Source organism: Peromyscus eremicus, chromosome 7 (assembly GCF_949786415.1).
Source record: "Peromyscus eremicus chromosome 7, PerEre_H2_v1, whole genome shotgun sequence".
Taxonomy (NCBI): Eukaryota; Metazoa; Chordata; class Mammalia; order Rodentia; family Cricetidae; genus Peromyscus; species Peromyscus eremicus.
This window is the reverse complement of record NC_081422.1, coordinates 54,051,469-54,067,898: the sequence shown is the minus strand read 5'-3', so window position 1 is coordinate 54,067,898 and position 16,430 is coordinate 54,051,469. Positions and strand designations below refer to the sequence as shown.

General features: G+C 40.7%; 1 protein-coding gene across 3 annotated transcripts in view; it reads right to left on the bottom strand.

Moving 5' to 3' along the window:
• The window catches only part of Parp6 (poly(ADP-ribose) polymerase family member 6), a 32,999-nt gene extending 16,834 nt beyond the window's left edge, over positions 1-16,165 (bottom strand). For all 3 annotated transcript variants that reach the window (XR_009380256.1, XM_059268014.1, XM_059268015.1), the window contains exons 1-12: positions 16,098-16,165; positions 12,631-12,825; positions 11,979-12,056; positions 11,013-11,107; positions 10,382-10,442; positions 10,058-10,148; positions 9,332-9,398; positions 5,805-5,954; positions 4,355-4,565; positions 3,750-3,803; positions 1,981-2,076; positions 1,331-1,423 (exon numbers count right to left, since the gene is read on the bottom strand). Coding sequence is in view for 2 of the 3 variants with exons in the window: in XM_059268014.1 (XP_059123997.1) it covers positions 1,331-1,423; positions 1,981-2,076; positions 3,750-3,803; positions 4,355-4,565; positions 5,805-5,954; positions 9,332-9,398; positions 10,058-10,148; positions 10,382-10,442; positions 11,013-11,107; positions 11,979-12,056; positions 12,631-12,633 (999 nt within the window). In the remaining variant the exon portion in view is untranslated. The remainder of the gene's footprint in view (positions 1-1,330; positions 1,424-1,980; positions 2,077-3,749; positions 3,804-4,354; positions 4,566-5,804; positions 5,955-9,331; positions 9,399-10,057; positions 10,149-10,381; positions 10,443-11,012; positions 11,108-11,978; positions 12,057-12,630; positions 12,826-16,097) is intronic.
• Positions 16,166-16,430: the final 265 nt, after the last annotated feature.

Sequence of the window (16,430 nt, the reverse complement as noted above, 5' to 3'; positions counted from 1 at the left end):
GCCCAGTTCTGGCAGTCAAGTGGTCTCCAGAATGTCCCCCCATCCCTTTTATTGCAAATGTTTTCAATGCTTTCTAAGTCAAAAACACAAAATTATAAAAATTCAATAATAGGGCTAGAGAGATGGCTCAGTGGGTAAGAATACTTGATGCTCTTGCAGAAGACCAGGGTTCAGTTCCTAGCACCCATATGACAGCTCACAACAGTCTGCAGTTTCAATTCTAGAGAATCTGAAACCCTTTCTGACCTCTATGAACATCAGACACCCACATGGTACACATACATACATGCAGGAAAAACACTTATACACATAAAAATAAAAATAAATCTTTAAAGTTCAAATACTAGCAAAATAATTAAAGAACAGAGATACCATCTCCAATCCACCAAACAAATTCATTTGCTCCCAAGTAACTACAAAATTTGATGAATATCCTTCCAGATATTTTGATATACAAAGTTATCTGTTCTTTCTTTCTTGGGCAAAGGGGGCGGAAAATGAACTGAAGACCACATCTAGGCTAAGCATTTGCGACTCTTTTTTTTTGGTTTTTCGAGACAGGGTTTCTCTGTGTAGTTTTGTGCCTTTCCTGGATTTCACTCTGTAGACCAGGCTGGCCTCGAACTCACAAAGATCTGCCTGCCTCTGCCTCCCAAGTGCATTTGCGACTCTTTAACTCAAGTAATCCTCCTGCTTCAGCCCTCCAAGCAGCTAGGAAGATAAAGGAACATGCCCACCACAAGCCTGGCTTGGTATTTGATTTTGGACATAACTACATATTACAGGTTTTTTGTTTTTGTTTTTGTTTTTTAATAGTTTTTCAAGGTAGAGTTTCTCTGTGTAGTTTTGGTGCCTGTCCTGGATCTCGCTCTGTAGACCAGGCTGGCCTCGAACTCATGGAGATCTGCCTGGCTCTGCCTGCCGAGGGCTGGGATCAAAGTGCCGCCCAGCTTTTGTCAGTATGGATATGCCAATGTAAGGATATGCCATAATTTGGATGGACCTCCTACAGAGTTCATTATCCATTTTAGCTTTATTATAAACTTTATACTTTAGTGAGCACCATTAAGCATGAAAGCATATTTGGAGGTTAAATTCTAAGGAATGAAATAGCTGGCTTCCTTTGCTTTTGTTTGTTTGTTTTGAGATAGGGCCTTACTATGTAATTCTAGCTGTACTAGAACTCACTGTGTAGACCAAGCTGACCTCGAACTCAAGAGATCCTCCTGTATCTGCTTCCCAAATCCTGAGGTTAAAGGCACTGACACCATACCTGGCCTCTTTCGCTTTTCTTATCCCAATTCCCCAGTGTCCTTTTCCTCTCTCATACCTCTGCTCCAGTAGCCACCTCCTCTGCAGCTCCAGACATGACTCCCAGTGTGTAGAAGGAGAAGACGCATAGTTCACGAGTACAGACAGCTGGCTAAAGAGACATATTAAACAGACAGGAGAGGTATGGGTTATGTATGGAGAAGATATAAGGAGAGATGAGTTGTGTGTTGAGAAGATATGTGTGTGTGTGTTGAGGGGGACTATCAATCAAAAATTTAAATACCTCACTAGTAAGTTTGAGTGATCTTATCTACCTACAAAATTCTCTCTGGTCATTAAGGTAGTTGGATGTTCTCTCTTCTGAGTTTCCAGAACGGTGTTCTTTGCTCTTAAATATATACACACAGATTATAATTTACAGCTAAGTGTTCTGCCTACCCACCTAGATTTGGGAACAGCCAAATACACCCTGGTCAATACCAGATCCCTGTTTAAAAATGTTAGGTGGGAATAGTGTCTTCAAAATTATTTTTATACCCTTATCTCTCCAGAGAGGATTACTGAAATTTGTTTTCTGAGAAAACAGTTCTTTCTAGAGTCTATAGGATTGTGAACAGAATGTACCCTTTTCTAAAGGCATAGGAAGAAAGAAAAGATAGGAAGCAAAAGGCCTTGGCTAAGTAAGAGGGTCAGAGCAAGGGCCTATACCTTAAGCATGGACCCATTCTGGAAGACATGCTGCTCATCACACACCACACAGTACTCATTCAATGTTGGAATCCTCTGCTCTGCATACTTCATGATCTGGAGAGAGAACAGATTCCATATCTTTTGGAAGTATAAAAGTTTTTCATGTTGTTTTAGAGATAATGGAAACAACTGAATCTAGCTTAGATTCTGAACTTAAACTGATGCCCTCACTACACTACTAACCCTGTATGATACTATATAAGTAGACCAGCAGGATCTTTGACATAGAAGTCTTTTTTTTTTTTTTTTTTTTTTTGGTTTTTCGAGACAGGGTTTCTCTGTGTAGCTTTGCGCCTCTCCTGGAACTCACTTGGTAGCCTAGGCTGGCCTCGAACTCACAGAGATCCGCCTGGCTCTGCCTCCCAAGTGCTGGGATTGAAGGCATGCGCCACCACCGCCCGGCCGACATAGAAGTCTTGAGTTAACATTTCACATCTATTATTTACTATCAAATATAACTAGGCAAGTCAGATACATTTAGCCTTGTTTTCTTCATTTATAAAGCAGGACATTATGCAGCTCATAAGTATACTGCAAGAAATGAGATCTGTCCACGAAAGTATTTAAATTTGGGGAGGTGGTATCAAGCCTGTCAACCTGAGTTCCTGAGACACATATATAGAAAGAGAAAACCAACTAACTCCCACAAGCTGTCTTTTGACATTCACACAAGTGCTATGCTATGCATGTGCATGCATGCATGCATACACACACACAAACACGTACATACTCTCTCTCTCTCCTCAATTAATTATATTTGAAAACTAAAATTTTGGTTTTAGCCTTCATCATTATGTATTTGATGAGAGGAGGAGACATGGGGGACAACTTTATGGAATCAGTTCTCTCCTTGAGCCTTCACAGGCATTCTAGGGAGTGAACTCAAGTTGTCAGATTTACACAGCAAGTGCTTTTACCAGCCAAGCCATTTCACAGGTTCTCATGAAAGTATTTTATACATAGGTACTAACTAATCAGTTATAGTAGCTATAGTCGTTACAGACTTTCTATTTGTGGCACGTGAGTATTCAATCCAAGATTAGATGCTGGAAGGCAGGACTTAAGTCATGTCTACCACCTAGGACAATTAACCCATCTCTTAGTCAAACACACACATTCATACACACACACACACACACACACACACACACACACACACACACACAAGCGCACACTCTATGGAAGAAAGATGGCACAAATCCAGAGCTCTTGCAACAATATCTTAAACTATTTGGTTTTAAATTTTTATTTACTTAACACTGACTTAACTTGTTCCTGTGTATAAATCAGGCTGTTCACAAGTTTATGGGTTGGTTAATAAGACTGTAAGTCAGTGGTTCTAAACCTGGGGGTCGAACGACCCTTTCACAGGGATAGCATATCAGATATCCTACAAAGCAGATATTTTACCTTATGATTTATAACAGTAGCAAAATTATAGCTATGAAGTAGCAAGGATAATAATTTTATGGTTGGGGGTCACCACAACATGAGGAACTGTATTAAGGGGTTGCAGTATTAGGAAGGTTGAGAACCACTGCATTAAGTGTTCTTGATAATACTCTGACCTTAAGGATGGAATCTATGCCTTCTTTCCTTTTGTCCACTCAATATAGTTCTGCAAACAAATCAACTCAAGAAGTAACTAACTCAAGAGCTGTGGGTTAGGCAGTTACATGGGTAAGCAACAGGGAAGAGCTTTGGAAAAAAGCTCTGGACTTGATTACCTGCACAAGGAATCCATACTCCAGAGTGGGGATGTTCTTGCAGTGACCACTGACCTAGTAAGAGTTCAAGACAGATCCTATGAGTCTCCTATAGAGTGGGGCCCAACACACACCCTCATTCACACCCTCATCCAGGATTCTCCTAAAATAGCTAAGCCTTAGCTCAGATCAGCCTAAGTAATCACAAAACGGAGAGACCTTTAGAAGTTTTTGTTAAAGGTTCTGGAAAGGTTCACCTGTCTTTAACTCCCTTCAAAGTTAGAATAGGTTGGCACAGCAGCTGAGTACCAAGTTGTAACCATAACCTAACTATATTATACATGACTTCTCCTTGGCATGCCAATCTCCAGACTCTGCTTTATAAACTACTATCAGACAGGCCTGTCAGACATGATACAAGCACTTAATAATTAAATCATTATTTAATTATATATATTTAGATACAAGCTTTTAATAATTAAAAACTATTCCATTCTATACATTCATGATATTATGTCTGGACTTGGCTGGACAGCTCTACTCCTCACCCCTTTGAAAAGTTATTCCCCTACATTTCCACCCCCACCCTCCTGATGCCCACATCACACCATCCCCAGCCCATGTACCAAAGGAGAAGTCCGTGCTGGGGGAGGGAGGCCCACGTGCTGGGGGCACAGGAGACCTGCCTGGGGGCTCGGGGGATAGCCAAACACCTCTACTTTGGGGTTCTTCATGGTACAAGAAATGGAACGGTTCATAAGGCGCCCAACTCGAAGCTCTGGTACACCCAGTTTGCCTTTTAGCATGGAGTCCTGTATGATAGGAAAACTGGGAGATCTGCAGAGAAAGAACAAAGAAAAAGTAATAAAACTGGGAATTCATTATGAGTTCTAGAAGAGAATTAGAGAAAAGAACATCGTAGGCCAGTGATGATCATAAATTCAAGGGAATAGTCTATTGTTATCTTAAATAATGTCAAAAGAGAATAATAAATCACAAATTTGACTTCTGCTATCATTATCTGTATGTTCTTCAGGTTGTGGCACAGAAAAGGCAGAGGCAGAGCCTAGGCCGCCATGTCATTAAGACCAAGTATGACTAAGTATACTCCTTAAAGATGATATGATTATTCTATGTTGTGAGAGAAAAGGACTAAGCATTCAACACTCTGCTAGGCAAGTAGTTGATCCTAAAGCTTGCCTAACGTCAACTATTTAACCATCAAAGGTGGTCTGTGGGACACTACAAATATACCTTTGGGTCCACCTTTGGAGAATCAGAAGACACCAAAGTGTAGAAAAGTAGAACCAGTGTCAAAGAATGGAGCAATATTTATTTACAGAGCCTATGTATCAGTACATCCTACATTAGAGCAAGAAGTTAGTGTCCATTACTCTGCTTCTTTATGACAAGAAATAAGGATGAGAGCTGAAGTAAGATGGAAAGATAAAGGGCTGTAAAAGTTAAGGAGTTCTTGCAGAGGACCTGGGTTTGATTCCCAGGACCCACATGGCAGCTTACAGCCATCTGTAACTCCAGTTCCAGGGATTCAACACCCTCCTTTGGCCTCTGAGGGCACCAGGCACACACATAGTGCAAGCAAAACACCTATAAACATAAAAATAATTTTCTAAAACGACGGAAAAATAATACGCATCTCCAAAAGCTAGGTATTATGTTTTACATAAGGAATTAGTTACAGATATTGACTCAAGGGGCTGGAGAGATGACTCGGTGGTTAAGAGCATCTGGCTGCTCTTCCAAAGGTCCTGAGTTCAATTCCGAGCAACCACATGGTTGCTGGTGCCCTCTTCTGGCCTGCAGGCAGAACACTGCATACACACTAAATAAATAAATAAATAGATAGATAGATAGATAGATAGATAAATAAATAAATAAATAGAATCAGAGTAGAAAGGTAAGGATACAAAGGAGATCAGGACCATGTGCTATTATTAGTAGTAAAAGGTACAGAATTTACCAGACTCTTATTAAAGAGAGAAGAAATCAACTTAGGCATTTAAAAAGATGAAAAGACAGTTATTTGGAAGTGATCAACTCTAGGGAATTATTTACTTGGGAATGGGTGAGAAGATGCTGAGGCCAGCTCGGAACTTCTTGATGGTACCACTTGCTTTGAACCAACTGTGCCTCTTCTCCTGCTGGGTCTTCAGGAAATCATTGCTCAGATGTTTCCATTGTTGGGATGTAAACATACCCAGGATCCTAGGAGATCAAGATCAAGAGGCAAGATCAGGCAGAAAGGGACAAAGAAAGGCAACTAATCTACAGACTCATACACTATAAAGCTAGTTACGATCGAACAATGCATGCCTAAAGCCTCCCTTGATATGACACTGGCATATGGGAATACCATCTGTCCTAAAGCACCATCTTTATCCTAGGAATAAACATTCACTCTCATTACCTAACCAATGGGCCAGAACATTTCTCCAACCCTAACTTCTCCTGTACAAATCAAGTTGATATACTGTATACCGAACACATTGCATATTCCAAAGTTGCCTTTAAACAGCATGTTTAAAATTCTTATCCTACAAACTTGTTCCTCTTATGTTCTTTTTGGTAGTATAAGATTACCCAGATATTGGGGCTAGAAACCCAAGAGGAATTTTCCAATATTTCTGGATTCTTAGAACATTCAATATATCCAAATCAGTCAAATATTACTAAGTTTATAACATATAAATCTTTTGTCTACATACATGTAGGGAAAACATTCGCATATAATATGAGTAACTCAATGTTTGTTTTTTTTTGAGACAGGGTTTCTCTGTGTAGCTCTAGCTGTCCTGGAACTCATTCTGTAGACAAAGCTGGCCTTAACTCAGAGATCTACCTGCTTCTGTCCCTGAGTGTTGGGATTAAAGGTGTGTACCACCACTGCCTGGCAATAAAAAAATTTCTAGTATTTTGCATGCTACCAGAGTAGTTTTCTAAAAGTAAATCAGACCATGTCCTTTCTTTGCTAAAAACCTTTCATGAGGGCTAGAGATGGCTCCATGGTTTTGAGTGATGGCTGCTCTTCCCAAGGATCAGGGTTCAATTTCTAGAACCCACATGGAAGTTTACAACTACTCTTTTTTTTTTTTTTTTTTATCTTTTTTTTTTTTTTCAAAGATTTATTTATTATGTATACAGCATGTATGACTGCAGGTCAGGAGAGGGCACCAGACCTCATTACAGATGGTTGTGAGCCACCATGTGGTTGCTGGGAATTGAACTCAGGACCTCTGGAAGAGCAGTCAGTGCTCTTAACCTCTGAGCCATCTCTCCAGCCCCTTTTTTTTTTTTTTTTTGGTTTTTTAAGACAGGTTCTCTCTGTGTAGCTTTGTGCCTTTCCTGGAACTCACTTGGTAGCCCAGGCTGGCCTCGAACTCACAGAGATCCACCTGCCTCTGCCTCCCGAGTGCTGGGATTGAAGGCGTGCGCCACCACCGCGCGGCCACTACCGCCCGGCTACAACTACTCTTAACGCCAATTCCAAGGGATCCAGCAACATCTTCTGGCCTCCATGGACACTACCACACTTATATACATATAGACAAGACACTAAGACATATAAAATAAAAATAAATAAATCTTTTTTAAAAAAAGCCTTTCAATAGAAGCCAACAAAATGGCTTAGTAAATAAAGACTTGAGTGAGTTTGATTCCAGGGACCCACATGATGGAAAAAGAGAACTAACTCCCACAAATTCTCCTCTGATCTCCATATACACACTGTGACACATGCACCATGACACAAACATGCCCACAAAATTAATAAATATATAACTTTAAAAAACAAACAAGCATGTACCAGAAACCAGAGGCCTTGAATCAGACCAATGACTCATTGCAATGAATATTTGCACATAAAGCTGATTGGACAAAAGGGTAGACTGTGTGAGGTACTGAGGCTCCCAATGCCACCAGGATGAATGAAGAGGTGTTGGAGAGGCAGGAAGGATGGAGGAGGGAAGAAGTTTTTTTGTTTTGTTTTTTGGCTTCTTTTTTGTTTCTGTTTGCTTGTTTTGGTTTGGTCTGATTTTTTTTTTTTTTTATTTTCATTTTAGGGGGCTGTTGCAGTGGGAAGGAGAGGATATGAAGAAACTTGGAGGTGAGCAGAATTGGGGTACATGATGTGAAATTCCCAAAGATTCAATAAAGAAATTATGTTAAATATAAACAAAGCGCTGGGCGGTGGTGGGGCACACCTTTGATCCCAGCACTCTGGAGGCAGAGGCAGGTGGATCCCAGCCTGGGATACAGAGTGAGTTCCAGGAAAGGCACAAAGCTACACAGAGAAACCCTGTCTCAAAAACAACAAAAATAAAAATAAAAAAATAAAGCAAAACGAACCAACAAACCACATTTCAGTGTCCCCACTGCCTGAGCCAAAAGCTCAGCATCTTCCTGGATTTGAAGCTTTCTTTTCTGGCTTTCTTGCTTTCATTGCTTGGGCTTTACCATCAACATCTCCCTACACACAGGCTACTTTGTTTGACTATGTCCCTGCAAGTGTTATGTACTCTGAGTCTGTCTATGTGGGTAATTCTCAGCCACACTTCAAACCCATTATCATCTTCTTTTTGTTCTTTCACTCTCGGCCCTCCCCTGCCCACAGACTGAGCCACTCCTTCCTCTAGGTCCTTCTAAACTGTTAAACCTGACTGAACTCTGACAGAAAATGTGCTTCAGCTCTCTTTGTGTATCAAACACTCAAATTTCAAAACTTCAGCACAAACATCTTAATACATCAATACCCTAAACTTGACTAAGCCTCCGGAACCCTTTAAACCATAAGAGAGAACAAGAGTAGTGGAGCTCTGATTCTAGGCTGCTGACCCCACTTTTCTTTAAATGCTAGGTAATAGTGAGCCTTTCTCTGAATTTCCAGGAAGTGTCATGTCAGACACCCAAAAAAATAGGCTTCCCATCCTAAGAAGCCACAAATCTGGCTTCCTAAATTTGTATCATTGATGGTGGTGGTTTTTCAAGACAGAGTTTCTCTGTGTACCCTGGCTGTCCTGGAACTTGCTCTGTAGACCGGGATTCCCAAATTTATTTTAACTTTTCCTAGGAATATTTGAGAAGGACATTTTTGGAAGAAAATATGACGTTCAAGGCTTTGACACATTTGTTGTTATAGTCTGGATTGTGACTGTCCCCAAAAGGTTAACCTGCTGAAGGCTTGGCCCCCAATCTGTGACACTATTGGGAAGTGGTGGAATATTTAAGAGGTAGGACTTGGTGGGAGAAAGTTAAGTCATTGGGAGCATATCCTTGCAGGGGATATTGGTACCTTGATCCCTCATGTGTATGTGTATCTGTCTTTGTCTGTCCGTGTTTGCCAACCACACTGTAAGTTGAACAGACCCCTTCTACCACATGCTTCCACAATGATGTACTGTGCTGTCAGATATGCATAGGGTCAAGCTACTGTGGGCTGAAATCTCCAAATTGTGAGCTAAAATAAAATGTTCTATCTTCTAAGTTGAACAGTTCAGTTATTCTGTAACAAAAATGGAAAGCTGGCTAAGATACATATATCTCAATCCTTTTCCCTCATATGTCCATGAACAAAAAAAAGTTCTTACTTTTTTAACTGAAGACCTAGCCCAAACCCTTCTTTATTCGATGGCTGGAAAACCTCAATTGATGGTTCTGCAAAGAAAAGAGAAAGTTTCCAATATGTGCATACCTCTCATCTCCACAAAGTCCAAGTCACAGTTTAGTAGGATAGCTTCCTCAGACTCTAGACACAGTAGTTGTTACATACTCTCAGGCATATCCAACTTGCAGTTAAGGATAGCTATGAATGTGGCTGAATACAAAATTGTAACTTACTTAAAACATTATGAGAATTTTGTAAATTTTATTTATTTATTTATTTATTTATTTATTTATTTATTTATTTATTTATTTATTTATTTTTGGTATGCCAATTGCTCAGTTCTTGAGTGTGGATTCTGAAAAGGACAATGTGTTGGAATGTCAACAAGTTGGACATGCCTGCATAGTGGAGGAAGAAAACCTGAGACAGCAGTAGACTCTAGAAGCTATTTGTTAAATTTCAAATATTTTCAGTGGGAAGTTGAGAGGTTTGGAGAAGAATAAATATCTTCAAATCAGAGAAAACAATTTCACGAGTCAAGAAGAAGGCTATCAGATGACTGTGGACGAGGATACTAATGACAAGAAATGGAAAACAAAGGGTAAGCACAAAGGTCTTATTTCCAATTTCATTTCTACTTCAGTTAACTTAGGACTTTGGATCAGACCACACATAAGATTATTCACTTGCCCAAAGTCACTGCCTTTACCTGGTCCATCAAGGTACTGGGAGAGAGAAAACCGTAGCCTCAACACAATAGGTTCCGTTCGAAGGACCTTCCAAGCTGTAGATACTTCCTCCTAAGAGAGTAAGAGAAATAGCTTTTGATTTACCACAGAGAGGAACAGACTACAAATTTCCTCTATATGACACACACACATGCACCTAACAGTACACACCAGTGTCTGTTGATGGTCTAGGAAAGACAGAGGTGAAGAATATATGCTCCAAATATAGCACTCAAGAACAAGACGCAAAGCCTACATGAAAAAAATCGGTAAGGCAAGCTACACATGCTGTTGGCACCACTTACATCGAGGAAGCTGATGTTAATATGGAGGTCAATGTCCACATCATCGATAGTTCCATATTCTCTACAGGGACACAGGCAACCACAGGTGAGGCTCATTAAGAGAGGAGGGAATAGAGAGGTAAAGAAGAACTAACCCTGGAAACAGGAGAAGGGTGGAAGGTAGCTCCATACTTAAGATCTTAGCTGTGTATCAGACCACTTATGACCATAGCCCTTCTTTTTTTTTTTTTTTTTTTTTATTTTATTCTTATTTTTTTGGTTTTTTGAGACAGGGTTTCTCTGTGTAGCTTTGCGCCTTTCCTGGAACTCACTTGGTAGCCCAGGCTAGCCTCGAACTCACAGAGATCTGCCTGCCTCTGCCTCCCGACTGCTGGGATTGAAGGCGTGCGCCATCACCGCCCGGCGACCATAGCCCTTCTTACATCAAAGGGAACTAGTGGCCTAGAGGTATTTAGGATGAGAGGGAATAGCTAAGAAAAGTAGTTTTAACTCCTATACCCCATAGTCAACGATGTTTAAATACTCTGAGCAACCTTCTATTGCTAAACTCATAAATTTATCAGTCCATCACACCATCAAAAGGAAACTCTAGCCTTTTAAAGATCCTTGTCATCCTGAAGTGGAGTCCCACCTGATAGACACAGAGTTCTCACTGTAGATCTCCTTCACTGCTTCAATGTCTGCATCAAGCTGTGGGTGTCTATACAGGTCAGCAGCACAGCTCCCCTGGTGCATCAGTGAAAATAGTGAGGTAGCAGGGGTAGAAAGAGATAAACAAAGGGAAAGTAAGAAAGAGAGTAAAAAGAATACAAAGATACACCAGGAACAGGAAAAACCAAAGTGCAGCACATAGGCTCTTGGTTGTAACCCTAGCACAAATTCCATGGAACAAGTCTTTCTACTGCAGTCTAAGAAGGTTTCAGTAGGCCAACAAGCAGGCTTTCTTTCTTTCTTTCTTTTTTTTTTTTTTTTTTTTTTTTTTTGGTTTTTGGAGACAGAGTTTCTCTGTGTAGCTTTGCACCTTTCCTGGAACTCACTCTGTATCCCAGGCTGGCCTCGAACTCACAGAGATCCACCTGCCTCTGCCTCTTGAGTGCTGGGATCAAAGGCATGCGCCACCACCACCCGGCTCCAAGCAGGCTTTCTTAAAAAGTTCATATTCTCAATCTTTAGCTTTCCTTCCCAAATTTTGCCTTTTATGAAAATTTAGATGAGTTCTAAATGAAGAGTGTCCTGAGAGTCTGAACAGTTTGGCTTAGGATTGCAATTGGTAGCAACTGCATTTTTCTATCTAGCAATGATAATGAGCACTCTCTAGGAGCCACTTAAGATTTGATCCTAATGACGAAATGAGAAGAAAATAATTTCTAACACAAGGGTCACCTTCATGTAGAGGATGTAGTTTACTATGGGACAATGAAAAGTCCCAGGCATGAGCAAGGACAACACATCAGTTCTCAAAGATTCCCATCAGATCAGATCCCACTAACATTTTCTCTTACTTCATCTCTGTTCAGCAGAACTTCTTTCCTTCTTGATGTACCCAGCATATAAAGTCTAAATCATCCAACATGAGTTTGGGGGAATACAACCTCACCTGAACTCCATATAGGAACTCCTCTGATTCATTATCTCCTTCTGAATCATCATCATTCCAGAACTGGCCTTTGATGTCCTGGAGATAAACAACAACATGGACTAGTGTAGGGTAACAGGATGGGAAACAGACCCTCACATTTCTTGGGATAGAATAACTGAAGCCTTAATAACTTAATCCTCTTACACCTTTCACTTCACTCTTACTGAGTCCAATATTATCTATGGTCTAGCTCTGACTCAGTGGGACAGAGGAAAACATACCTAAGCTCTCCATCATCACTTCCTCATCTCTCTCACTTTATGTTTTGTCTTTGAGGCAGGGTCTCACTATGTAGCCCTGGCTAGCCCGGACCTTGCAGCAATTCACCTGCCTCAGCTTCCCAAGTGCTGGGACTACAGGTACAAGCCACCACAGCCAACGCTCACTCCTACTCTTCTATCTCCAAGTGTTTACCTCTCCCTTTCCTTTTGAAGACAACAGCCCTACACAGTTCAAGTAACACTGTTTCCACACTCCTCCTTCCTTTAACTTCAAATAGATATTTCCAAAAGGGCAAGAGAGGGGAAATACCAGGAAAAGGTGAGGTCAGCTTTTTGTCTTATCTGCCCCTTAGATGATTAGTTAGGAGACATGAGGAGTCAGTCCTCACCATTGGGTCAGTGGGTCTCACACACACTCTCAGGTCTGTGCTAGGCAGCACCCCTCCATACCACCAACTGAACCCAGGCCAACAAGATGAGCATTTAGGAGATCACAGGATGAGAAAAAGGAGGTGATGATGTCATAGGTACTGTCGATCTGCTGGGGATGGCAGGCTCTGCTGTTGTGGTAGTAAGTCACTGTCCTGTGGAAAGTAGATTAACAATTGGGTTCACCATTTATTAGCTGGGTAGTATATACACAGGTATATTTTATCCAAATATAGTCACATATAAAGAGGCATAATGCATGCAAACACACATACTTTGGTAGTTCTTATCCAAGCTGAAAGCACTACAAATAGAATATACATTTGTCTAATCCACTGAAAGTTGAAAGTTGGGACTGGAGTAACTATCTGCTCTAGTCTATAAGGTTACAATCAGATTAAGGCAAAAAGTAACAGTGGCAGAACCAATTGCTTATGCTTCTGTGTCCAATTATTTCATTTATGAATAGCTTTCACAATACCAATCCTCACCAGCCTTATGAACCAGAACCAGATTCTTCTTAGACTCTTTGTTCCTATTTTCCCATAAAGGGCCATTATCACTTTTTATTTCTTTGCATGTGTATGTGTGTGCAGGCAAATGTATATGCAAGTACGTGTGCATGTGCGTGTGTGTAGGCTCCCATGGCTGACTCTTGGAGTCTTTCTCATTCATTTTCTGCCTGACTGAGACAAGATCTCAGTCTAGCTAGCAGGCTTGCTGAGATCCTATCCCCACATTCACATAGCCACTGTGCCCACCTGACATTTATGTAGGTTCTGGAGATCCAAACTCTAGTCCTCACACTTGCATGGCAGGCATTTTAACCAACAAGCCATATCCCTAATCCCTCATTATTGCTTTTAAAACATCAGCTTTAGTTAAGCTTGGTAGTGCACACCCGTAGTCCCAGCAATAAGGAGGGGGATCTAGTGTCAGGATGATAACATGTTTGAGGTTGGCCTGGGCTACATTGAGGACTCTGTCTCAAAAATAAATTAATTCAAGGGGGCTGGAGAGATGGCTTAGTGGTTAATAGTGCTCTCACAAAGGCCCTGAGTTGGGTTTCCAGCACTCACACCAGGCAGCTCATAACTGCCTATAACTCTAGCTCCAGGGGACTGAATACACATATTCAAAAAATTAAAAATAAATCTTTGAAAAATAAAAGCAATATTACTAGAAGCCACTCTATGACAACCATCTAATGTATGGAGTTAGTTCTCAGTAACACTGATGATGCTCTGGTAAACACTGTCTGAATTATCACGGTTGTCTTGGAACCTAACCTCCACACAGTTATAGTAATGGCCAAACAGGCACTCAGAAGAGCACTAAGCTCCTCCCCCACTTCTAGAAGTCCTTCATCCTATAACAGGTTATTTTTAGCCCCACTGAAGCCTTCACTTGCAACATATCAGGAAAAAACACTCAGCTATGAAATTATGAAGGCTTGAATGGTAAAGGATGTCAAAGCTACTATAATAGTAGGCTTTTAAAGCTTTCTGCTGCTCTCTAGATCAGTAGGCCACAAACATTACCTATACACTGCAATCGCCTGGGGAGCTTTCAGCTTAGACCACACACAGCCCTATCCCATAACCAACGCGTACAATTTCATAGGAATTAATCATAAAAGTTAAATCAGTTAAATGCTCTCTACTATTAAGCCAAAACTAGGAATCACTATTCTAGTCCTTCCTGGCTCCACATACACCTCAATCTAACCTACTCCACACTACTCTGGGGTATTCTTGGTCCTTATTCTGATTCTACCAAACCGTACTTTTCTACATCATTGGTTCTAAGTAGGCTGGTGTGCCTACAGCATCAGTATTACCTGGGAACTTGTTAAAATGCCAATTCTTAACCCTCACCCCCTGAGATTTAGTGAAGTAGAAAAACCAGGGCTGGCACTCAGTGATGTTTTAACAAGCCCTAAAGTTATTATGCTGCATGATAAAATGTGAAAACCAGGTCACTGCATCTTTCAAGGGTCTGTCATTTCTTCTCAGATACCAAGTTAACCCTAGTAATTGGTCCAGTGTGTGGCTATAAAACACAATACCAAAGCAAACTCTACATTCAGATACCAAGTTAAACCTAGTAATTGGTCCAGTGTGTGGCTATAAAACACAATACCAAAGCAAACTCTACATAGCAGTCCTTGAGCTGACAGTACTACCTCACTGATTAAAAAACAATATGCAAAAGTCAATTACAACTGAAGTTCATACAGACGAGATAACCTGGTATCTGGTAAGTGCTTTGAAATCTACTGAGGGGATGAGTATGAGCAGAGTACAATTATATGTATGAAAAAACTCAGTGTTTTGTAGGTCAACTAGAATTTTATTTTTAATTTTAGAAATTAAGTACTACCCCAGTTCCAAATAAAATAAGTGGGAAAACAGATGAAATAAATTTTGCAAAATGTTGATAACTTTGAGTCAGACATGGTGGCACATGTCTTTAATCCCAGCATTCCAGAGGCAAATGGATCTCTTTGAGTTCTCAGCCAGTCTGGTGCTATGTCTCAAAAAATAAAAAGTTGGTAACTGATGATGCTGAGGAATGCTGGGATTAAAGGTATATACCACCACTGCCTGGCCGAGATGGTTACCTAGTGGCTAGCTCCGCCCTCTGATCTTTTCAGGCAAGCTTTATTTGTTAAAGCACAAACAAAATATCACCACACAAGGGTTTCTTACACTTCTTGGTTTTTGGTATACAGTTGGAAAACTGCAATTTAAAATCAAAGGTTCTCCCTAGAAAATCAACTCTACACATTACCAGGGAGATTCCCCTGGTCTCCCTGCTGTTCTTCAGACACAGCAAGCATAGTCCCACTACACAGCCTTGTCTTTCCTGTTCTCCCCTTTTAGGATGCCTTTTAGATATCCACACTCTGGTCAAAGGTCATCTTAAATACCCTATATAAAATACCTGCACTAGCCAGGCGGCAGTGGCACACACCTTTGATCCCAGCACTTGAGAGGCAGAGCCAGGCTGATCTCTGTGAGTTTGAGGTCAGCCTGGGCTACAGAGCAAGATCCAGGACAGGCTCCAAAACAACATGAAGAAACCCTGTCTCGGGGGAAAAACAAACAAACAAAAAAATCCACTAAAAAATAATTACAGTAATAATAATACCTATACCAGCATTCCCTATCCCTCTCCAATTATTTTCTTCCCCACACTCTGACTACTCTAACACACACTTGTCTCTTGCCAGAGTAAAGCTCTAAAAGCAAAGATTTTTACTGTTTTCACTGTTCTCAGCCTCTATAACACATTTACTGAATTAGTGAATGATCCCTCAGCTATGTACCTAAGCTAAATAGGAGATAAACATAAGAACTTATCACTGCTTCTATACATCAACAACCACCACAAAATGCTTTTTAAAAGTCAAGCCTTCCTTCACCTTCAAGAGCAGCCGAGAAGCAAATTATGAAGTTCTGGGGACTGGAGGTTTTTTTTTTTTTGTTTTTTTTTTGAGATTTGAAAATAAACAGTCAAGTGCTGCTATGGACGACCATGGAGGAATACAGAGGGAAGGAAGCACTACTGTCCAGCCTGGGTTGTCCTGGGGTGAGTAGGAGACCGATGGCAGCTGAGGCTACAAGTGCCAACTTTTTCAAAGGTCTTTCACCGCAGAAGTCAAGAAAAAGTGAGCATCTTTTCAAGGTTTGCTGTTTGGCTTCTGCTATTAAAAGGAGAAAAAAAAATCAGTTTTTCCAAGGAAAAGACGGTTATA